This window comes from Balearica regulorum, chromosome 10, assembly GCF_011004875.1.
Source record: "Balearica regulorum gibbericeps isolate bBalReg1 chromosome 10, bBalReg1.pri, whole genome shotgun sequence".
In the NCBI taxonomy this organism is placed as follows: Eukaryota; Metazoa; Chordata; class Aves; order Gruiformes; family Gruidae; genus Balearica; species Balearica regulorum.
Window position 1 is genome coordinate 4,857,094 of NC_046193.1, and position 19,939 is coordinate 4,877,032.

The 19,939-nt window shown below is 68.3% G+C and overlaps 5 protein-coding genes and 1 long non-coding RNA gene across 13 annotated transcripts in view; 2 read left to right on the forward strand and 4 right to left on the reverse strand.

Annotated features, from left to right (window-relative positions):
* Positions 1-47: 47 nt before the first annotated feature.
* On the reverse strand, positions 48-8,230 carry UBA7 (ubiquitin like modifier activating enzyme 7). 4 transcript variants are annotated; one of them, XM_075762823.1, is made up of 24 exons: positions 8,153-8,227; positions 8,052-8,121; positions 7,274-7,408; positions 7,094-7,200; positions 6,836-6,926; positions 6,587-6,728; positions 6,412-6,509; positions 6,142-6,288; positions 5,893-6,051; positions 5,589-5,696; positions 5,427-5,510; positions 5,184-5,339; positions 4,910-5,075; positions 4,634-4,830; positions 4,327-4,391; positions 3,978-4,161; positions 3,790-3,864; positions 3,307-3,493; positions 3,016-3,125; positions 2,842-2,928; positions 2,575-2,766; positions 700-801; positions 521-621; positions 48-253 (listed from the first exon to the last, which is right to left on the reverse strand). In XM_075762823.1, exons 1-24 carry the CDS (start codon positions 8,221-8,223, stop codon positions 127-129), a joined length of 2,961 nt encoding a protein of 986 aa, XP_075618938.1. In that variant the 5' UTR covers positions 8,224-8,227; the 3' UTR covers positions 48-126. The 4 variants fall into 4 exon arrangements, with proteins under 4 accessions (XP_075618938.1, XP_075618937.1, XP_075618936.1 ...); XM_075762822.1 differs by lacking the exon at positions 8,052-8,121 and adding an exon at positions 7,886-8,051 and having other exon boundaries at positions 49-253; positions 5,427-5,507; positions 8,183-8,230; XM_075762821.1 differs by lacking the exon at positions 8,052-8,121 and adding an exon at positions 7,886-8,051 and having other exon boundaries at positions 49-253; positions 8,183-8,230.
* A 58-nt stretch (positions 8,231-8,288) lies between these two features.
* Positions 8,289-9,260, forward strand: TCTA (T cell leukemia translocation altered). Its single transcript, XM_075762827.1, has 2 exons — positions 8,289-8,676; positions 9,167-9,260. Exons 1-2 carry the CDS (start codon positions 8,327-8,329, stop codon positions 9,207-9,209), a joined length of 393 nt encoding a protein of 130 aa, XP_075618942.1. The 5' UTR covers positions 8,289-8,326; the 3' UTR covers positions 9,210-9,260.
* Positions 9,261-9,314: 54 nt separating this feature from the next.
* On the reverse strand, positions 9,315-11,557 carry AMT (aminomethyltransferase). 2 transcript variants are annotated; one of them, XM_075762825.1, is made up of 8 exons: positions 11,222-11,557; positions 11,039-11,119; positions 10,798-10,929; positions 10,540-10,618; positions 10,222-10,367; positions 9,952-10,132; positions 9,665-9,820; positions 9,315-9,551 (listed from the first exon to the last, which is right to left on the reverse strand). In XM_075762825.1, the coding sequence occupies exons 1-8, from the start codon at positions 11,534-11,536 to the stop codon at positions 9,373-9,375; spliced, it is 1,269 nt and encodes a 422-aa protein (XP_075618940.1). In that variant the 5' UTR covers positions 11,537-11,557; the 3' UTR covers positions 9,315-9,372. The 2 variants fall into 2 exon arrangements, with proteins under 2 accessions (XP_075618940.1, XP_075618941.1); XM_075762826.1 differs by having other exon boundaries at positions 11,218-11,539.
* A 214-nt stretch (positions 11,558-11,771) lies between these two features.
* Positions 11,772-15,511, reverse strand: NICN1 (nicolin 1, tubulin polyglutamylase complex subunit). Its single transcript, XM_075762832.1, has 6 exons — positions 15,304-15,511; positions 14,664-14,837; positions 14,142-14,255; positions 13,619-13,690; positions 12,228-12,332; positions 11,772-12,100 (listed from the first exon to the last, which is right to left on the reverse strand). The coding sequence occupies exons 1-6, from the start codon at positions 15,472-15,474 to the stop codon at positions 12,059-12,061; spliced, it is 678 nt and encodes a 225-aa protein (XP_075618947.1). The 5' UTR covers positions 15,475-15,511; the 3' UTR covers positions 11,772-12,058.
* A 317-nt stretch (positions 15,512-15,828) lies between these two features.
* Positions 15,829-16,869, forward strand: LOC142603259 (uncharacterized). Its single transcript, XR_012837147.1, has 2 exons — positions 15,829-16,010; positions 16,180-16,869. It is a non-coding gene; the product is annotated as an uncharacterized LOC142603259 (long non-coding RNA).
* DAG1 (dystroglycan 1) overlaps positions 16,744-19,939 on the reverse strand; it is a 52,519-nt gene continuing 49,323 nt past the window's right edge. For all 4 annotated transcript variants that reach the window (XM_075762829.1, XM_075762828.1, XM_075762831.1 and 1 more), the window contains exon 3: positions 16,744-19,684. In XM_075762829.1, the coding sequence (XP_075618944.1) occupies positions 17,276-19,684 (2,409 nt within the window). In that variant the 3' untranslated portion in view covers positions 16,744-17,275. The remainder of the gene's footprint in view (positions 19,685-19,939) is intronic.

Sequence of the window (19,939 nt, forward strand, 5' to 3'; positions counted from 1 at the left end):
AACGTGGGCTGCCTGCACCCCAACTCTGGGCAGGGGCAGGCAGGGGGGGTTGCGAACGAGGGCCAATGCATTGGAGCTCAGCCTGCATCTTTTATTGCACAAGGCGGAGGGGTGCTGGCCCCGCACTCAGGGTAGGAAGCAGAGAAGAGGGGGACGGGCATCTCCGGCCTCAGCATCCTCTCCCTCGCACATGTACCACAGCTCCAGCTCCCGCTGCCGTGGCTCCCCGGCATCCTTCAGGTTCTCCAATAACCTGTAGCAGGGAAAGGGGGTTTGGGGAACGCTAGCTTGGATGCTTACCCCCCCACCCCCCTCCTCCGGGCTCCTGGCCAGGCTGGGGGGACGCAGGGGCCGGCGGCGAGGGGCCGGGCAGGGGTCCTGCCACGGGAAGCGCTGCCGGCAGGATGTTTATCCAGCAGCTGGCTGGGAGCTGCACTGCAGCTGGAGCGGCTCAGGATGGAGGGAGAGGGGTCTGGCAGCCCCCCTAGGGCAGGATTAGGCCCCAGATCCAGTGACCTACCTCTGCGCCCGCTGCCGGGTCCGTGTCTCTTCGTCCTCCTCCTTGTCGTAGAGCACAGTGTGGCCGCACAGGAGCATGGTCACAGTCCAGCCGTACGTCCTCTGCAAGAGGTGGGTGTCAGGATCCGGCCCTGCACCCCTCAAGGTGACCCAGCTGGGTGCTGCCCGTGCCAGGCTCACCTGCAGCCAGTCCAGCACCTCCTGCACCATCATCTCCTGCCCGTCGGCGCTGACCGCCTGCATCTCCAGCCGGTCCCAGCAGCTCCACTCCCGCCCGCCGTACTGAAGGGGGAAGCGTGGGGTAGCAGTCAGCACTGGCACCCCACGCCCTGGCTGCCTGGCCCCATGGAGCGGGGACTAGTGGGGTGCACTAGAGGGCTGGGGTACAGCAGGGCAGGAAAAGAGACCAGTCTGGGGGCAGGGGGACGGGGGCACCGCGGTGGTCCAGAGGCAACGCAGGGCACAGCCCATCCCCCCAGCATCACAGCGGTCCAGGGACATTGGGGGGCGCAGCCATCTCCCCGGCACTGCTGGGCCCCAGGGGCAGTGGGGGGCACTGCCATCCCCCAGGCACTGCAGGGGCCAGGGCTGGCGTGGGGCCAGCGCTGCCCCCAGCCCTGGGCCAGGAAGGGTGCACAAAGGGCCATTGAAGCGCTGCCCAGCCCCGCACAATCGCCTCTTCTCACACCCGCGGCCCCCTGACCCCCGCTCCGGCCCGAGGGGGTCGGCGAAGCGCCGACCTCGGGGCCGAGCACCGGATGTGGCCCCACACCGTCTGGCACGGCTGCTCTGCCATCTGCCCTCGCCGCAGGCAGCGCCAGCCCCTGCCCAGCGCTGGCCCTGGCCCCGCTCAGGAAGGGACATTCGCACCTGGCCGCCCTCCCCTCCTGCCTTCTGCTGCCTTCTCACCTCCTGCCTTCTGCTGCCTGTACTTATCCCACCGGGGTGGAAAGGGCTTAACCCCATCCTCACCGGCGCGGCACGGACCCAGGCGATTGCCCAGCGCAGAGGGAACACCACTGCCCATCCCAGCGCCCCGGAAAGCCTGTCCCCCCCCCAAGGCGGGCTCCCCGGGCCCCTGTGGGCCTGCAGGTCACGCCAAGCGGGCCTGCGGAACACGTGCTCACACCACGGCCAAGCGGCAGGGCGCATCCTCGTCATGGGACGCAGAGGTGCCAGGCGCGCTGCGGGGACCCGAGGGCATGGCCAGCCCCAGCAGCACCCTCCACCCACGGATGGTGCCAACCTGGGGGCACCACGGCCGAGACGGCATAGGGCTGGGTAGCCCGCGGGGTGCGGGGCGCGAGGGGGCCGCGGGGCAGCTGAGCAGCCCGAAACGGTGCCGGAGCCGGCGCGAGGCGGTGGAGGTGCCTCCCTCCCCCTCTTCCTGCCCCCGGCCCTGGGCCCCCCGGGCCAATCTGGTTCCAATCGGCGCTTCCTGCCGTGCCGGAAGGGCTGCCTCGCACGCCATAAACCCCCAGACAAAGGGGCCTCTATCGCCCAGACGGTCCCAATCTGGGCCTGCCCCCGCCCCCGCTCTCCCTCCCCGGCAGAACGGCTGCAGCCTGGCCCCCCGCCACTGGGACCCCCGGCCCCGCTCCCCCCGGGCAGCCCTTCCCGGCCCGGTGCCAGCTGCTCTCCGGCTGCTGCAGCTGGTTTCCATAAGCCAGATGTACGCGGCTGCTGCGGCCCCCGCCCTCTGGATGTGGGGCTCGCCGTGGGGCTTGCCGTGGGGCCCACCGTTGGGCAGCCAGGTTGCCCTAGCCCCACAGGCGTCCCAGAGCATCCCAGTTGGGCCAGAAGCGGGGGCGAGCGGGACAGCGGTGGCGGCTCGGTGCCGGGGGGTGGCCGCAGGAAGGAGCCGGTTCCTCGCTGCCTGGCGGTGCGCCCGGCCCACCGCAGCACCGGGATCCATTTCCGGAGCCCCACGGCCAGGGCTGCCCCTCCTGCATGGCCACCTCCTTGCTGTCCCACAGCGGCTGTCACCAGGAGCTGGGGCACCCCAAGACCCCCGAGCGTCCCCCACCTTCCCTGCCCTAGGGGAGAGGGTCCTACCCGGTAGGTGGGGGGCGACAGGGGCTGGACGCGGATCAGCAGGCAGTCGGACAGGCAGAGGTTGCTGTGGCGGTAGCAGCTGGGGTCCCGGCCCCCCCACACCAGCTTGTAGATCTCCAGGCATGCCAGCCCGGCCACGGCTGCCGTGGTGGTGATGATGGCGGGCACGATCCGCCCAGCGATCCGCTTACTCTGTGGACAGGAGGGGCGTCACAGGCTGCCCCGCACGGGACGGGGACCCTTGACCCCACAGGCTGCCACTCTCACCGTCAGCCAGCTGGCAGGGGGGATGCCGTAGTTCTCTGCACGCAGATTGGACGCTGCCACGATAAAGTTCACATGGGCGTTGTTGTCCTGTGGGGAAGAGCATGGGGACACGAGCATCCCATGGGGACATCAACCCCCTGAGCTGAGCGGGGCTGCCTGCCTGGCCCTGGGTACCTTGTCAAAGTGGATGGGCTCCATCAGGGACGTTTGCACCTCCTTGCCCCCTACCAGCTCCTGTCTTCGCTGCGCCAGGTCCTGGGTAAGCTGCGCCAGCCGCCCACGTACTGGGGGCACAGGGACCCCAGGATGGTACCCCTGCACCATGGCACCCGGGGAGCACGGCACAGTGCCCCCCTCCCTCAGTCCAGGTCCTCCTGGGTGCTGGGGCAGGGACTAGCAGAACCACAGCCCCACCGCCACCAGGCTGGACCCAGGGACGCGCCCCAGGGGCGCAGGGAGCCTCACCCGCGGGTGCCTGCGCATCCTCCTGCTCCTCTGTGAGGGAGATCTGGAGCCCCTCCTGAGGCGTGAAGGGCGGCAGGACCATGCTGCGGAGGATGGTCAAGACACCCGCGTGGTCACTGCGTGGTGGCACCTTGTGCACTTGGGCATAGAGGCAGGCAGCAGCCATGATGTAGTCCAGATGGGTGCCCTGCGGGGGCAGAGCGCCCGGGCAGCCAGGGTGGTCCACGAGCCCACACGGCCAAAGGCTTTGGCCTTTGCCCCAAGGTGGAGATGGAGGTGCCTCTCCTCCTCCTCCTCCTGCAGCAGAGCACACGTGGGCTGTCCCGACGGGGACAGACCCAGCCCAGGACCTGGCAGCCCCAGAGAGGCTGCAATGGAGCACAGCTATGGTCCGGCACCCACTGCACCCCCAGCACGGACTCAGCTCTCCCCCGGCCCGCGCTGTCCCCAGCGGGGGACCCTGCAGCTCTCCCCTGCACTCACATTGTCAGGGTCGAACGTCAGCGGATGGGGACAGCGCCTGTCCCCTGACCAGAAGGGGACACCCGGGCTGGTTTCCTGGTGCAGGGAAAGCAGAGTCAGGCCCAGGACGGCATCCCCCAGCTGTGGTGGGGCAGCTGCCAGAGGGGAGAGGGTGCAGGGGGTGCCAGCCCCAGGGGTGCCGGGCTCACATGCCCCGGGGGGAAGGTGTGCAGCAGTTGGACAATGGCATCATGGTAGCGGCTCTGCCAGTGCCGGTAGGCCCAGCGCACGCAGTCCTGCCAATCCCGCGGCCACTCCTGCAGGCTGTCCCGCACTTGCTCCAGGACCTCCAGGGCCCTTCCTGCTGGCAGCTGCTCCGGGATAGCCAGGTCTCTGCAAAACCAGGCACTGCTGCTGCCGGACTGGGAGCAATCCCATGGGACACCCCGGGTGGGATGCAGCAGTCTGTCCCCCTGTCCCCAACCCCGGCAGCGGTGGGCAGCACCCCGGCAGGGCTGGCTGCCGCTCTCTCAGTGCCGCTCCCCCAAGCCTACTCACTCCATGAACCGGTTGACGTGCTCCGCAGGCAGCTGGAAGAGCCCCTCAAACTCATCACGGGCCCACTGCAGAGGAGGAACGGGGGTTGAGCAGTGGGACCCCCCCTTGTGCCCCCCAGCCCTCCCAGGGGGACGGAGAGGCCATGCCGGGGCCAGAGCCGGCGGCAGAGCTCGGGCTGCCAGCAGGAAGCAGCTGGGGTCGTATCCTGCCAGCGGCCCACTGCTGGGCCACGGCCGGAGGGGGAAACGGGAAAGGAAGACAAAGGTGCCAGGGCTTCCTCGCCGGGTGCCGGCACGGCACAGCCTACCTGCAGCGTGTGCTGGATGGTGTGGGGGAAGTACCGCAAGGTGCAGAGCGGGAAGGTGCCGTCCCTGGGAGCACCAGCCGGCCCCAGCGGCTTGGTCAGGGGGGGCACCATGATTAACACGTTTCCCCGCGGCCCCTCCGTGCCCGAGTCCAGCAGCGGCGTGAGGCAGCGGTAGCAGCGGCTCTCCAAGTAGGTGCCTGCGGGGAGCCAGGTGTGCTGGGCAGCCGGGAGGGGCACGTCCGGGGGCTCGGCCCCTTTCCCCCTCCCGGCACTCACGGGCCTCCAGTGTGTCCAGGGCGCTGGCAACGCCGTCCAGGCGCCGGAAGAAGTTGTCCCCGTAGAGCTGCTCGGTGGCAGGTCCCACCTGGTTCTGGTGAGCCGTCACTCTGATGCTGGGGTTCATGCGCCGCACAGCCGCCGCGGCCACCGCTGACTTTGGCTTCTGCCAGGGCAGAGAGGGAGTGGACACCTCTCCTCTGCCCCACGGAGCCCCTGGGACAGCCAAGGCGCCCTTCGGGGGGAGCTCAGCCCCCACCTCATGGCGCCTCACCGATATATCTGTCCAGCGGTAGAGCAGCTGCCGATGGAGGTTGGAGAGGGCGATGGTGTCCATGTCGGTGACGATGAGGTCGCCATCCGGCCCCGCCGCCAGCCCCATCATGGCAAAGTTTTTCAGCAGCTCGCAGCCGATGGCACCAGCTCCCACCTGCCAGGGCAGAGCCGCCACAGCTCCTCACACGCTGCCCGGCTGCTCGTAGCCTCTGCCGGCACCGCGGCACCGGCCCCAGCTCACCACCAAGTACTTCTGGCGGCCCAGCTGCTCCTGGAAGGCCTCCCCGAAGACAGCGATCTGGCCGTCGTAGCGAGAGCCCCTCTGCTGGGATGAAGGAGCCACATGAGCGTGGGCGGCTGCGGCACCCCCAGCGCCCGGGAGGGGCTCGGCAAACGCTCTCACCGGGGCGCAGTCCTCCTCCGTCAGCTGCGCGGCCCCCTCCAGCGCCAGGCACTCCAGGGCGTCGAAATACAACCACTGGTCCAGGGGCGGGAACTTCTTGGTGATGGCCTGGAGCAAACGGGGTCCTGTCAGCTCGGTGGCCAGCGGGGTCCCCCGTACCCCATCCTAGCCTGCTGCCTGGCCCGATGTCCCCAGGCAGGCAGCAAGTGCCCTCTTGTGGTCACCAAACGCTGCCGGACAGCCATGCGGAGCTGCGTCCTGGGCCAGTGGGACCCCCGGACCTGGGGACCCCCGTCCCGCTCACCTTCAGCACCTCCTGGGCCGCCAGGGCCCCGATGACAGCGGCCATGGGGCACAGGTCCCCCGCGCTCACGCTGGCGAAGGCTCGCACCACGTCCTCGTCCAGGGGACCCTGCTGCCCCCCCAGGCTCCGTGCCAGCTCCAGCACCCGCTCCGCATCCGCCTGTGGGCAGAGAGGCAAGGGAAGCACCCGGCAGGTTGGAGGGGGGCTGGGGGGCCAGGGAGGCTGGGCAGGGGCAGGACGGGGACTCACCGGTGCCCTGGGCCGGGGCAGGCGGCCCTGCTCCCTATGGAAAGCATGCAGGGCCTGGAAGGCGGCGTGCAGGCTGCGGCTGCGGGGAAGCTCCTCGGGACTCACCACCCGGATCTTGGGCTTCAGCAGTGCCTGGCACAGGGGCTCCTGCCAGCACAATGCCAGGGCTCGGGACAAGCGCTTCCCTGGGACCAGGCTGGGCCGGGCACGGTGTGGCACAGCAGTGCCCGTGCCTGGGTGGCAGCACCGCAGGGCCGAGAGAGGACTTACGTAGGAGTGCACCTCGGACAGCCGAACCTCTGAGACCAGGCCCCCACAGCGGTAGGGCGAGAAGGAGCTGGTGTCGCTGATCTCCAGCCTGAAGCCATCTGGGGACGAGATGGGGACAGACGTCATGGTGACTGCCAAGGACCTGGGGAGTTCCCCGACCCCCTGGGCAGCTCACCCAGCACGCGCACGGGGATGGGCTCCCGGCCGTTCAGCTCTGTCATCCCCTCCACGCCGGAAAATGTCACCAAGTCACCATCGCAGAAGAGGTGGCCACGGCTGTCCTCTGCCCCCATGTACGTCACCACACCCGGGTTGCCCTGAGGAGAACAAGGGATGTGAGGATGGGGGACCAGACCCAGGTGGCATAAAGCTATCAGAGGAGGCACTGGAATTTCGGGGAAGCCTGCTGAGGCTGCCCGCCTACCTGCGAGATGTGCTGCACAACAGCACACACCGGGTCCCCTTCTGCTGGGTCTTCAACGACAAAGCGTTCCCCAAAGTCGCAGAACAGCTGCCTGGACAGGACCGACGGGGTTTTGCTGGAGGAGCTGCCTCGCCAAGCTGCCCGAGCACTGCTAGGTCCTGCCCGGGCCGAGCAGCCCCACCAGTGGGACGGGATGGGGGCTCTGGGGACAAGGCGAGCTGGAGCCACAGAGGGACCAATGCGGCAGAGACACCTTACCCTGCCAGCCCCTTGGTGTTGGCGACGATGAAGCAGATACCCTGGGCATGGCAGAAGTCCCCGATGTAGAGCTGCTCCTCCAGCGAGGACTCGGTCAGCACCACCACCTGTACCGGGGCTGTCAGTGAGCGCCGCTGTCCCGGGGGCGACGGGGCCCGGGGCGCAGGGCCATGGGCTCACCTGGAAGGAGGCGAGGAAGGTCTCCGACAGGTCCCCGGTGCAAGCTGTCACCACCACGCGGGAGTTCAGTTCGGACAGGGCCCGCCAGGATGCCTCGGCACGGTTCCAGCCTATATCGTTCTCCCCCAGGAGGAACTGTAGGGCGGGCACATGGTGGGGCACCCCGTAGGTTTGGGGTGCTGCCTGCCACAGCAGGGTGCTCCATGGGGCCCTGCCCACGCTAGCGGGGGGGCCCTCTGCTGGGGACCGTACCCGTGACATGGGGACACCTCGTGCACCCTACCCGTGACGATGAGGGGCACCCTGGGCCATACCCACGCCAGGGACCTCCCATTCCACACCCCTTACCGGGACCCCGACCTGTTACCGGAACTCCCACACCCCGTGCCCATACCCGGAACAGGGATCCCCCAGCTACACCCACACCCATGACCGTGACCTCCACCCACACCCATACCTGGTACCGGGACCCCCACCTGTACCCATTGCCCATTACCGGCACCCCTGCCCGTACCGGTACCCATTGCCGGGACCCCGGACCGTACCTCACCCGCACCCGTTTTACGGGGACCTCCGCCCGTGCCGGTGCCCCCCGCCCGCCCTCGCCGGTACCTGGTGGGTGAGGTCGGCGGTGCAGGTGGTGCCGCGATCGTGCAGGACGACGCGCCCGGTCCCCGCCAGCACCAGCGCCGCCGCCACCTGCGCCCCCGTCCCGCGCAGCCCCGACACCAGCACCGCCGCCCCGGCCAGACGCTGCGCGCCGCCGCCCAGCACGTACCTGCGGGGCAGGGGCCGTCAGCGGGGCCCGGGGACGGCCCGGGGACCCCCCGCCGCCGCCGCCGCCGCCACTCCCACTCCCACTCCCACTCCGACTCCCACTCCCGCTCCCGCTCCCGGCCCCGGACGCACAGCTGCCGCGAATACACCGCCTCCTCGCCGCTGCTCGCCATGACGGCCCCGCCAGCGGCCGGGCCCCGCCCCTGCCCCCGCCCCGGGAAGGGCCCGTCCCCGGCGGCCCCGCCCAGCCGGGAGGCCCCCGCGGCCGGCGCAGCCATGGCGGCGGCGGCGGCGGGCTGGCAGGCGCCGTGGCGGGCGCTGGGCGCGCTGGGCCGGGAGCTGGCGGCCGAGTGGGCGGCGCAGGACGTGCGGGCCGCGCTGTGCCAGCTGCTGCTGCTCTGGCTGGGCCTCAGCCTGCTGGGCGTCCGCCTGGCCTGGCGCGCCTACGGCGGGGCAGTGTCCGCGCTCTGCTACCGGACGGGACCCGCCGCCCGCCGGTCCCCCGGCACCGGTCTGGGCCCCGGCACCGCCTCCGGCCCCGGGCCCGCCCGGCCCCGCGCACACTCCCTCTCCCCCGCCAGCCCGGCCGGACGCAACGGCGCCGCCGAGCGGCACTGCCCGCCCCGGTGAGTCCCGACCGCTACCGGGCCCGCGACCGCTACCCACCCCCCCACCCCCCCCCCCCCGCTGCGGCCTCCCCGCGGCCCCGCCCGGCCCCGGCCTGCCCACGGCACGGCCCGCGCCCTACCGGCTGCGCCCCGGCCAGCGCCCCTCAGCGAGGGCCCCCCCCAGCCCAGTACGTCCCCCAGTGTCCTCCGGGCTGTGTCACCGGCCAGCGCACCCCAGTGAGCGCCCCCAGACCAGCGCACCCCAGTGAGCGCCCTCCTGGCCCCACCCCCAGACTAGTGCACCCCAGTGAGCGCCCTCCCATCCATGCCCCCACACCAGTACACCCCAGCGAGCACCGTCCCAGCTGTGCCCTCAGCCCAGTACACCCCAGTAAGTGCAGCCCCAGCCCCGCCTGCCCCGCACAGGCAGGCGAGTGCCCTCCCCCTGCGCCCGGGTGCCATACTGGGGTGCCGCCCCAGCCCGGCTCACACTGCCCCTCTTTTGCAGGGAGGGCTCGGCAGCGGAGCCGGCGAAGACGCACCGGGAGTAAGGAGCGCCAGGACCGCCGGGCACTGCCTGCACCATTAAAGTGCTGTCCCCAGTCTGCCGCCCCTTGCTTTGGCACCCGCCACCGTCACCGGAGAGGAGGCTGGGAGAGCGGGGCAGGGGCGTTTATTGGGGCCAGGGCATCACGCCTGCGGCGGGTGCTGGCCTCACTTGGCCACGTAGTACTGGGTGGGCACAAAGGGCATCTTGGCGACGAGGGCCGGGTGCTGCTTCTTCCGCACCTCGACGGTGAGCGAGGTGCCGGCCCGGCTGTGCGCCGTTTCCACGTAGCCCATGGCGATGTTCTTGCCCAGGGAGGGCGAGGGGCAGCCGCTGGTCACCGTGCCTGGCGACGTGGGGACACAGGGGGGTGAGTGGGGGCTGGCAGCCCCGGACCCCTCCCTTGCCCTGGGCGCAGCTTGAGGCTGTGCCCTCACCAGCCCCACTGCCTCCACCTACCCATAGGCGTGCCCTCGGGGCCCAGGATGGCCGTGTGGGGCCGGATGGGGGGGCCCACCGACATCAGTCCCACACGCTTGCGCTTGGGCTTCTCTTTCACTTGTGCCATGATGATGGCCGCGCCGGGGAAGTCCATGGCCGCACGCCGGCGCTTCCCTGCGGGACAGAGATGAGCGAGCATCGGCGATGCCCACCTGGTCCCCTTACACCCCGTTGGGGACGTGGGGCTACCTCGCCCCTCTGCCCGCCCCGAGGAGGAGGTGGGAGCAGATGTGGCCCCGACCTACCCAGGGTCCAGAGCAGCCCGGCCTCTGCAGGCGTGGTGGCCTCGTCGATGTCGTTGCCGTAGAGGCAGAGCCCGGCCTCCAGGCGCAGGCTGTCCCTGGCTGCCAGCCCTGCCGGCCACACCTCGGGGTCACCCAGCAGCTGCTCCGCCAGCTCCACCGCCCGCCCTGCAGGCACCGAGATCTGCAGGGGGACACGCAGGCAGGGTCAGCGGGGCACGGCCTTCCCTTGGTACCACAGTTACAGGGCTGCTGGCGCCGCTCCCGGGGTACCTCTACGCCATCCTCGCCGGTGTAGCCGCAGCGCGTGACCCGGCAGCCCGGCACGCCGAAGACTGTTGCGGTGATGCTGTTCATGAAGGACAGCTTGGCCAGGTCATCCGACAGCCCCGCCTGCAGCGCCCGTGCCATGGAGGGACCTGGGGAGGCAGGTGGCTCTGGGGGACGGAGGTGTCTGGGGAAGGGGGGGATGCGGGACGGGCACGGACGTCCGTCGGGCAAGGACCCAGAGGAGGGTGCAGTCCAGCACCCGCTGAGAGCGAGCCCCCCACGCGGTGACGCGCGGTGCCAGCCCGCGTGGGCCCCCGCTACCTTGCAGAGCCAGCAGCGCGTTGTCCGACACCTCCAGGTGGACGTCGCTGCCGGTGGCCTGCAGCTCTGCCGCTCTGCCCTGCCAGGGTGACAGTGGGCTGCTAGCGCAGGGGCCGGGCTGGTGCCAGCCCCGCGCGTGGCCACGGCCACCTCGCCCCGCACGGCCGTGGACGTCACCAAAAGGTGCGGGGGGGGGGGGGGGGGGCCTCATTCCCACCACGCGTCCCCACCTCCCGTGGGGCTCAGGCAGCCCCTTACCCTCATGATGGCCAAGTCCTTGTCGGCACAGCCGGCGTTGGACACCACGTAGAGGTGATCTTCTGACGTGTTGGTGACGATGAGGTCATCCACGATGCCGCCCCTCTCGTTGGTGATCAGCGTCAGGGTGCCCTGTGGAACGCAGCCCTCGGGAGTGCAGCCAGGCCCAGCCCCGCTCGGGGCATCCCTGGGGACCTCAGACCCCGCCGGACACCCGGTGCCCCCCCCCGGTGCCCCGTACCTGTCCCGGCTTCAGCTCGGCGATGTCCCCCACCACCAGGCTCTCCATGAACCTGACGCGGTCCCGGCCGTACACCCGGGTCTGGAAGGGGCCGGGGAGGGGAGGTGGAAGTGTGTGAGGCGGTGTGGGTGTCCCCCCCCGGCCCGTCCCAGCTCCCCCCCCCATCCCGCCCCGGCTACCTGCAGCATGTGGGAGACGTCGAAGAGGGAGCAGCGGCGGCGGGTGTGCAGGTGGGACTGGAGGTGGCCCTGCCCGTAGTGCAGCGGCAGGCTCCAGCCGGCGAACGGCACCATCCGCCCGCCGCGGGACCGGTGCAGGGCGTCCAGCGGCGTCCGCTTCAGCCCCCCCGCCCCCGCCTCGGCCCCCCCGGCCCCGCTCAGCGGCGCGGATCCCGGGGGGCGGCGGGGCAGCGCGGCGCGACAGCCCGCCCGCAGCATCCTTCCTCCCTCCCTCCCCGGCACGGCACGGCCCGGCCCGGCCCCGGGGCGCCTGGGACATGGAGTCCGCCCGGCCCCCGCCCCGCCCCGCACCCCGGCACCGCCTCCCCCGCCGCCGGCCCGGGGGGAGATGCTGGGTGCGGGTCCTGCCCGGCCCGGCCGTGCCCCCGCCCCGGCGCCGAGAGACAGGCAGGCAGAGGCAGGAGGAAGGTAGCAGCTTTTAGTCGTGACCGAGCCCCCCCCCCCCCCCAAAAGGCGCGGTGGGCGCCGGCCCCAGCACCCCCCCGTCTGCAAGAGCCCCGTCCCGCAGGCAGCGCAGGCAGCGCAGGCAGCGCCAGGGGCTGCTGCCCAGGACAGAGGTAGGGTGGGGGAGCCACCCGTGCCGAGAGGCTCACGGGGGGGGGACAACTCCGGGGCGACGGCTCTGCCCGCTGCCACCAGCCAGGGCAGGAGGAGTCAGGGAAGGGGCGCAGGGAGGGCCTGGAACCCCCCCCCGGGGCCGCAGAGGCGAAGGCCCGTGTGGGAGTGCACGTGTCTGCTTCAGCCCCAGGAGCGTGGAGGAGCTGGCTCCCACCGGCAGGGCTCACGTGTAGGAAAGCAGGTTGATATCGTAGCAGCCGTCCACCTGGAAAAGAGCAACCATCGGTCCATCGCTTTGCCGGGGCACCCCAAAGCCCCCCCATCCCTCTGGAAGCGCTCCCCCAGTGATGCGGCGAGGCCGGAGCCCCTGCGAGCGGGGAGGTGGGACTCACGTCGAAGCGCCCGATGCGGGCGGCTGCCTGGCGAGCCCGGATCACTTCTGTCAGCACCCACATTTGCTGGACCTCTGTCGACACCTTCTCTGGGTCGGGGAGCTCCTGGAAAGAAGCGGGCATGATGCTGCGGGGAGCGGGGTTGGCCCGGATGGGCCGGGTCATCCTGGGCTCAGGCAGTGAGGGGGCCGGATGGCTGTGCCCCCTGGGGAGCCAGGCACTATCACGACGGTGCCCACACTCCTGACCTGCCGGTGGTTTCCCAACATGGGGCAAGCAGGGCCCTGCTCTAGGAAAACAGGCAGCTGGGGAAACGTGTGACCCTGAGCCCCGGTGCCATGGTGCTGCCAGCCCATCTCTGCTGGCAGGCGTCCAGGGCAAGGACAGAAAGCAGATCGCTGGCTAATGATTAAAAACCTAATCGCACAGTCCAGAGTTTCCCAACAGCCTCCCTCCGCAGCGCTCCCCAGGCCTGGTGACAGAAACCCCGCCGCAAGCACCGGTTCCCCCCCAGGGACCTTTAGCCAGGCAAGACTGGCAGGCTCAGCAGCAGCTCTCCAGGCTGGGGCAAAGCTCTGTGCCGCTTCTCCCCTGCCTGTCCCTGCCGGTGGCACCGGGCTGCTGGTGGTGCCTTGTGGTGATGCTGGGAACAGCCAAGCCCAGAGCACCCCTTGCCGAGGGGGACGTGATCCAAGCGATCAGCAAGGGACCGGGGTGTCCTCCCTGGGCAGGGACCGGAGCTCCTGGACCTGCCAGGGCTGGCAGAAGCCTTGCCACGGCGGCGACGTAAGCGCTGTAGCTTTGAAGCCCGGCGGCAGAACTGCCCCGGAGGTGCTGGGCAGCGTGGCATTGCTCCTGGCCCAGCCATGCTCCTACAGGCAGCTGATTCAGCAGGTTTTCGTGGGCGAGCCAGCTGCCCACCCCTGCCCTGCTCTGCCTGGACTTTGCTCACCGAAGGCCGCCGGTCGGGCAGATGTGGCTTACAAGCTGTAAACATGTGCCGTGGCTGTGACCTCCCTCTGCCCGCGGGCCGCCACTGCTGGGCAGCACGCTCCCTAGGACGCACCCTCCGCAAAGTGCCGGGGACCAGCCAGGCCACCCCGTCCCCACACGTCCTGCCGGCCGGCTGAGCGATGCTGCGCACCCACCGCTCCCACGGGGACCTTCTTGTCCCCAGACTAGAGGGCAGGTAGATTTGTCACCTCAAATTGCACATCCCCACGGAGATATTTTTCTTCTGAATGCTGCAAACTACTTCCAGCACAAGGCTGGGCATTTTGGGGCTCCCCAGCTATTCCTGCTCAGGGCCTGGAGCTGACGGGGCCGGGACGGGGCCGGCGGCCTCACACGGGTCCCTCCTTCCCCGTAACACCTCAGCGGGGATCACTCACCCCGTGCAGGCTGGCTGGCTGCTCCGGAGGGGTCAGCTGGGAGAGCCAGGATGGGAAATCCTTCTGGGGGCTCTGAAATAGATCCAGAGGGTCACACAACGGGGGTCCCCACTCCCACCTCCATCCCTCCTGCCAAGGAGCATGCTGCGGTTTGGAGCCCACCCGTATTTAAATTCCTATGCATATAAATATCACTTTACCATCGTTAAAGGGAATTCTGTGTTTAGGGCGAGTGTTTGCAACCTGGAATTTGGTGCAGCAACCTCCAGTTCCATCCCGCTGCTCCGACACACACCCACCTCCAGAACGGGCAGGGCTGGGGCTGGCCGGAGCAGTCCCTCCCCAGCCCTCAGCGCACAAGGGGACCCCCAAGTGCCCCAGCGAAGGAAAAGGACTTGGACTGGCACCCCTGTGTCCTCTGGAGGGTGCCTGAGGCTCCCGGAGCCACGGGGAGCAATGCCAGGCACAGAGCTGGGGACGGTGCCCGCGCCTGGCAGGGAGGGCAGCACCGGCACCCGCTCACCTTCTGTCCAGGGGGGAAAATCTGCAGTTCCTCGATGGTGAAGTGGAGCCAGACCGGGGACGGCTGCCGCAGGATGAACCGCATCGCCGTCACCTGGTCCACGTCACACAGCATCTGCCGGGGCAAGGATGGGGGGGGAGCCGTCACTGCCGGGGGTACAGCAGGGGCTGGCCGGGCTGGCGCTGCTCTGAGGCAGCTTTTGGGATTTGCTCCAAAAAAAAACCCAAAACCCAACCCCACCCCAGATGGAAGGGGCCTGAGGGAAACGTCACCTCGTGGCGGCTGTCTGGGCAGAGCGGGGCACGGGCCAGATCAGCACGGGGACCGTCGCTGCCGAGAAGGGCGGGCAGGGGCAGGAGAGGCACCGCGGGGGTGCGCCGCTGCCGTGGGGGCACGGTGGGGCATCAGCACCGGGCCCCAGGGACCGGGAGCCACCCTGGGGTTGCGCGCAGAGAGGGGCAAGCCCCCGAGCCGCGGGCGATGCCCCGGCTGGTACCGTGACCGCCGTCCGGCCGTGCCGACCTGGTGGCGGTGGAGGGAGAAGTAGTCCTGGGAGCCCTCCTCGGTGTGCGGGCAGGGCATCAGGCAGTAGTCCCGCAGGCAGGTCACCCAGCGGCGGGAGCCGGCGGGGCCGGGGCGCTGCACCCGCACGCTCAGGTAGGCCGTGTAGAAGTTCCTGAAGACGATCTCCTGCACCTGCGGGACCGGCGGCCTCAGCCCCCGCGACACACCCGCGCCAGCATCCCCCCATACCGGCACCGGCACCGGCACCCCCTCCTACCTCAGCACCGGCATCCCCCCATCCCTACCGCTACCGGCACCGGCATCCCCCCCCCAGGCCGGTGTCAGCACCGGCATCCCCCCCACCCCCCGTACCGGTACCAGCACCGGCATCCCCCCCCTCCCCCGCTACCCCCCCGCCACTGAGACCGGCACCGGCACCCCTCGCCCCCATCCCGGGGCCGCCCCCAGCACCCCGCCCACACCGGTGCGGGCGCCGCCCCCGGCAATACCCCGGCATCACCCCCCGCCCCGGGACCGCCCGCGGCATCCCCTCCCCATACCGGCACCGTTGCCGCCCCCGGCATCCCCCCCCCCCCCCCCGCCCTCCCGGGACCGGCCCGGCACCCCCAGCCCCGGAGCCGGGTCGGACCGCACTCACGTCGGCGGCGGCGCCGCGGGGGAAGCGGAGGTCGATAACGGCGACGCCGGGCCGCGCCGGCTCGGCCCCCCCGCCCAGCTGGAGCACGGCGGCGGGGCGGGGGGCGCAGGGCAGAGGGGAACGGCCCGGCCCCGCGGGCGGCCCCTGCCCCGGCCCCGCCGCTCCCGACATGGCGGCGCAGCGCGGCCGCCCCTCCTGGGCGGGGCCGTACCGTGCGCGGTGGCGTCACGCCCCGCGCCCCACCGGAAGCGAGAACCCGCCGCCGGTGCCGCTGCCGCCAGGGGGCGCCGCCGCCCCGCCCACCCCGCCCGGTGCCCGGTGCCCGGCGGCAGGGGCAGGGCTGCGGTACCGCGCGCGGCTTACCGACTCGGTGCGTTTCTTGACACAACGCGGAAACCGCCCCCGCGGCCCCGAAACCGGAGCGGGGCGGGGGTTGGGGAAGCACCCAGCGGCCCCTCACCTCCCTCCCGGAGGGTCCCGGGGGAAGCCCCCCCCCCCCCCCTTCCCCGTAAGCGGAGACCGGTCCCGCGCCCACCCAGCCGCTCGCCGGGCCGCAGCAAGGCGCCATCCCCCGCTGCGAAGGGGGGACCCCCCGGCCCCCCCCGGGACAGGCCGGCTAACGCCAAGGACCGGGCGGGCGGCGGGGGCCGCGGTGGGTCCCAGGGCGCTGGCGGGGGAAGCTGAGCTCGTACAAACGGCTGGCAGCGGTACACCGGTTTTAAGTCTTTTTTAATAAAACAATTTGAGGCTGTATCAAAAATTTAGTAAAAAATTAGATTTGAGAGTTCACTGATTTTTTTTTTTTTAAACTATTAACTATTCCTGGTGCTTTTTTTTTTTTTTTTTTTCCTTAAACTTTTTTATCTTTTCCAACAGCATCCGGGCGCAGAGCGGCCGGGAGGAGCCGTGCGGCACAGCCCGGACCCGGCGAGGCCGTCCTGGCACCGGCGAGGCGAAGAGACGGCACAGCACTACGGAGAAAACACCCCACCGTCGCCAGAACACCTCGCGGGGAGGGGGTTTCGGTTAAAAAAAAGACCACCCCGAGCAGCGGAGAAGCCGTGGCGGCGTGGGGCCCGGCTTGCCCTCCCGTGAGCACCCCCCCTGCCCCGGCCCAGTGCTGCACCCCGAGGTGCAGGCAGCTGCCCCCCGTGCTTAGCCAAAGGCACCCCAAGCCAGTCTGACTCAACTGATGACTGTTTTATGATGCGTGAGAAAAATAGGATTTCTTTGATTTAAACAAAAAAAAAAAGAAAAGAATCAGACCCGGAAACCAAAAAGCCGATCCCCCCGAGGAGGAGGAGGCCGGCTGTCCTCGAGGGGCTCCCCTAACCACCCCCGGAGCTCACCTGTAGCACAGCACTGCCCTCCCCCTCCCCAAAACTACATATCCCAGTTTAGGTAACCAGCAGATTAAATGTAAAAACTTAAAACATCGACTTCAGAAAGTCCCTTGAATTTAATTGGTTTTTTTTTTTTTTTAGGCTACCTTTCATGTTACGTCCTGTAGCTAGACACACGTGAATAGAAAAAACAGTACAGTTAGTGTTAAAGGCAAACAGCGGAGACCCAGAGTGCTACCCCAGTGCTGCCTGCTCCTCCCGACCCGTCCCGTCCCGTCCCGTCCCCCCTCCCCGCCCGCCCTGGCCCCGGCCAGAAGCCCAGCCGCCGGGAAGGCGCGTTTGAGCCGAGAATTTTTTTCTATGAATAAAATAAAACCAAAGCTTGTTAGGCAAAAATAAAACAAGTGTCGTTGTCGTCACCCCCCCCATCACCACCACCACCACCACCACCACCACCACCCCCCCTCCCCGAGTTCTGCGAGCGCTCCGGTGCGGCGGGCGCAGCCGAGGAGGGCCTGCTGGGGAGCGGGCTGGGGTTTCGGGTTCCCGGCTGGCGAGGGGGCTGCCGGCCCACAGACAGCACTGGTGTGGAGCTGGAGGCCCCTTCTCCCCCGAGAGCCTCCCGATCATTAAGGGGGGACGTAGGGCGGCGGAGACCTGTACGGGGTCATGTTTTTCGGGCGGGAGCCTTTCCCCTCCATGGGTGCGGTGAAAGGGGGGGGAGGCTGGTAGGGCGGCGCGTTGGGGTCCTCGTCCCGCAGCGGCGTGTACTCCCCGATGGTGTCCTGGTTGAGCGGTGTGGTCTCCGGCATGCTCTGGTTGGGGTACTCTGGGGGGGGCAGCGGGGCTTTCTCCTCCTGGAGGATGAGGGGCATGCTGGAGGACGGCGGAGGCTTGGAGTCATCCAGCTCGTCGGCGAAGATGATGGGCACGCCTTTCTTTATGAAGGTGGCCTGGTCTTCGATGGTCAGCTTCCCTTTCCTCTTCTTGCGGTAGCAGATCATGGCGATGATACCGGCCACCAGGAGGATGGCGGCCACCACCACGGCGGGGATGACGGTGTGCAGGTACACGTCGTCCTCGCTGCTCTTCTCGGGGTCTTTGCCTGCCGCCACCGTCGGCGTCGCCTCCGAGATCACCCTTCCGTCCTTCGTCACGGGGATGAACTGGATGTGCCTGCAGCTGCCGGAGCCGACCACCGACACGTTCAGAGGCTTGAACTCGGGCTGCAAGACGTTGGAGAAAGCTGGGCTCGGCCCGCCGGAGTCATCCGCAATTTTTTTGCTCAAAGTCCGGATCTGCTCCCGGGGGCAGGGCTCCAGGGGCAGCGTATTGTTCGTCCACTCCACCACGATGGAGCCTTTGGCGATGTCCTGCACCGTGATGGTGCTGCTGTTCCTGTCGCCAAACGCCAGAGCCAGCTTCTTCACCAGCATGATCTTCTTATTGATGTCATTGACCACCGCGTTGTGGTCTCCTTCCAGCCTGGCCTTGAACTTCACTGGAGACTTGTCCCCATGCGGGCGTTTGTGGACGTGGATTTCAAAAGCATCCACGGCAAAGAGCCCGCCTTTGTCAGTCGCGTACATGAAGTACTCGTGCTTCCCGATGTGGTTGTGGTCCGGCATGCCGTACATAAGCTGGCTGGTGCTGTTGAACTGGACCCATGAATTCTCCTCTATCATCTGCTGCTCCTTCAGCTTCAGGGTCAGCTGCAGTTTGTCAGTGGTGGTATCCTCCTTGTCGTAGAAGGTATCTGATGGTATTTTAACCTCAAAGTAGGTGCCCTCCCACGCGTCGACCCTGTCGATGTGGTTTGTCAGCTTGGGTGGCTCATTTGGCTCCCCGGGCCGGGGGATCCCGCTGGCTGTGGTGCGTATGCGGGTCGGCGGGGAGGCCGTGGTCAGCTTGGAGATGGGGGATCTGGTCGTGCTGGGGGGCTTCGTCGGACGGGGCGTTTTGGGTCTTCGAGTAGGCTTTCGCGTCGTCGCCGTGGAGGAATCCGTCGTGGATGGCGTGGCTGGCTTCAGAGTGGAGACTCTGGGTTTCTTGGTGGTAGTTGTGGGCGGTGTGATCACCGCCGTGGGCTCTACGTACCCAGGCATCGTGGGGCGAATTGGCACGGAGGCCGTGCCGGTGCCTTCTGCTACCCTGGTTGGCTGGATCGGTCCCAGAGTGGGCGTCTGGACGATGGGGCCCCTCGTTCTGATGGTGACCGTAGGCTTCCTAGGCAGCGGAATGGGCTCCCGGACAGGGGGTGCCATCGTCTCTGTGGGAGGCGCGATGGCGGGCGACGTCGGGGTGGGGACGATCCTGGTTGGCGGTTCTTGTGCGGCAGTGGTGGGTGGCCCGATGGCGGTCAATGGTGTAGGGGTGGCGTTGATCTGCCGCCGCATCCTCTTTGGAAGGTGAGGTTTCTTGTTAGCGATGTGCCAGCCAACAACGGGATAGCCAAGGCGGGCAGACATGGTTCCTTCCTTAGCTGGGGCCTCCACCTTGCTGATGTTGGGGACGCTGTTTTGGCTCAGAGAACATCCCAGTTTCCATGAGAGTAAGGCCCCGTTTTCCACCACCTTCTTTGCATTTCCTGGTCCAGCCATGAAGGCCGACATGTCAAAGAGTCTGTTATTTACAACAGGAACCAACTTCATGTTATGAAGTTCCACCTCCGAGAAGCTTCTCATTCTGTTTAAGAGTTCAATCCTCTGCTTTGGTGTCATTTTTGTTAAGTCAGCATCCAAAATGACAGTCAGGATCGTGACGGGCTCTTCCGAGCCACACACAAATGGTGCTGCGTCACCTGTGTCTTGGACGGCCACTCGCACCGACTGAGGCTCGTTGTGGTCTTCTTGGTGGACCTCAACGGAGAAGACGTTTGTGGTCTGTGGCACGTAGCTCCCATTGGGGAAGGGCTGCAGCGTGGTCACCGAGATGTAGTGGACGCCCTTGTCCGTGTCAAGGGGCAGCCCTTCCAGGGAGCTGCTCTCCGTGTTCCAGTGTAACCAAGAAGGCAAGGAGTCCTTCCCAGCTTCGGAGATCTAGCAAACAAACAAACAAACAAAAAAAAAAAAAAAGAAGGTGCTTTTAGAAGTACAGCATTAGGACAGGTCCTAGGGGCGAGAATGTTTTATTTAAAGGATTAAAGAAAAATCCAAAGCCTGACAACTGGGGAAGGAACACCCTGGTCAGAGCGGAGCAACCTGTGTCTCCTCCTCCACACGGTGGCAAGGATGAGCCCTGCAGGGTGCACTGGTCTCAAAGGGCTTAATGACCCACCGGAGGTCATCAAGTCC

Excerpts from the sequence above, each read along its gene's own strand:
- NICN1 (XM_075762832.1), bottom strand. The coding sequence starts at position 15,474 with ATGTCGGGAGCGGCGGGGCCGGGGCAGGGGCCGCCCGCGGGGCCGGGC. Across the intron at positions 14,256-14,663 it reads TCTCCCTCCACCGCCACCAG|ATGCTGTGTGACGTGGACCA; the intron begins GTCGGCACGGCC and ends TTGCCCCGGCAG. Across the intron at positions 13,691-14,141 it reads TTTTCCCCCCTGGACAGAAG|AGCCCCCAGAAGGATTTCCC; the intron begins GTGAGCGGGTGC and ends GATCTATTTCAG.
- TCTA (XM_075762827.1), top strand. The coding sequence starts at position 8,327 with ATGGCGGCGGCGGCGGCGGGCTGGCAGGCGCCGTGGCGGGCGCTGGGC. Across the intron at positions 8,677-9,166 it reads GAGCGGCACTGCCCGCCCCG|GGAGGGCTCGGCAGCGGAGC; the intron begins GTGAGTCCCGAC and ends CCTCTTTTGCAG.
- AMT (XM_075762825.1), bottom strand. The coding sequence starts at position 11,536 with ATGTCCCAGGCGCCCCGGGGCCGGGCCGGGCCGTGCCGTGCCGGGGAG. Across the intron at positions 11,120-11,221 it reads TTCGACGTCTCCCACATGCT|ACCCGGGTGTACGGCCGGGA; the intron begins GCAGGTAGCCGG and ends GGCCCCTTCCAG. Across the intron at positions 9,821-9,951 it reads CGGGCTGCTCTGGACCCTGG|GGAAGCGCCGGCGTGCGGCC; the intron begins GTAGGTCGGGGC and ends TCTGTCCCGCAG.
- UBA7 (XM_075762821.1), bottom strand. The coding sequence starts at position 8,223 with ATGGCGAGCAGCGGCGAGGAGGCGGTGTATTCGCGGCAGCT. Across the intron at positions 4,392-4,633 it reads CCATCCAGCACACGCTGCAG|TGGGCCCGTGATGAGTTTGA; the intron begins GTAGGCTGTGCC and ends CCTCCTCTGCAG. Across the intron at positions 3,865-3,977 it reads ACACCTTCCCCCCGGGGCAT|GAAACCAGCCCGGGTGTCCC; the intron begins GTGAGCCCGGCA and ends TCCCTGCACCAG.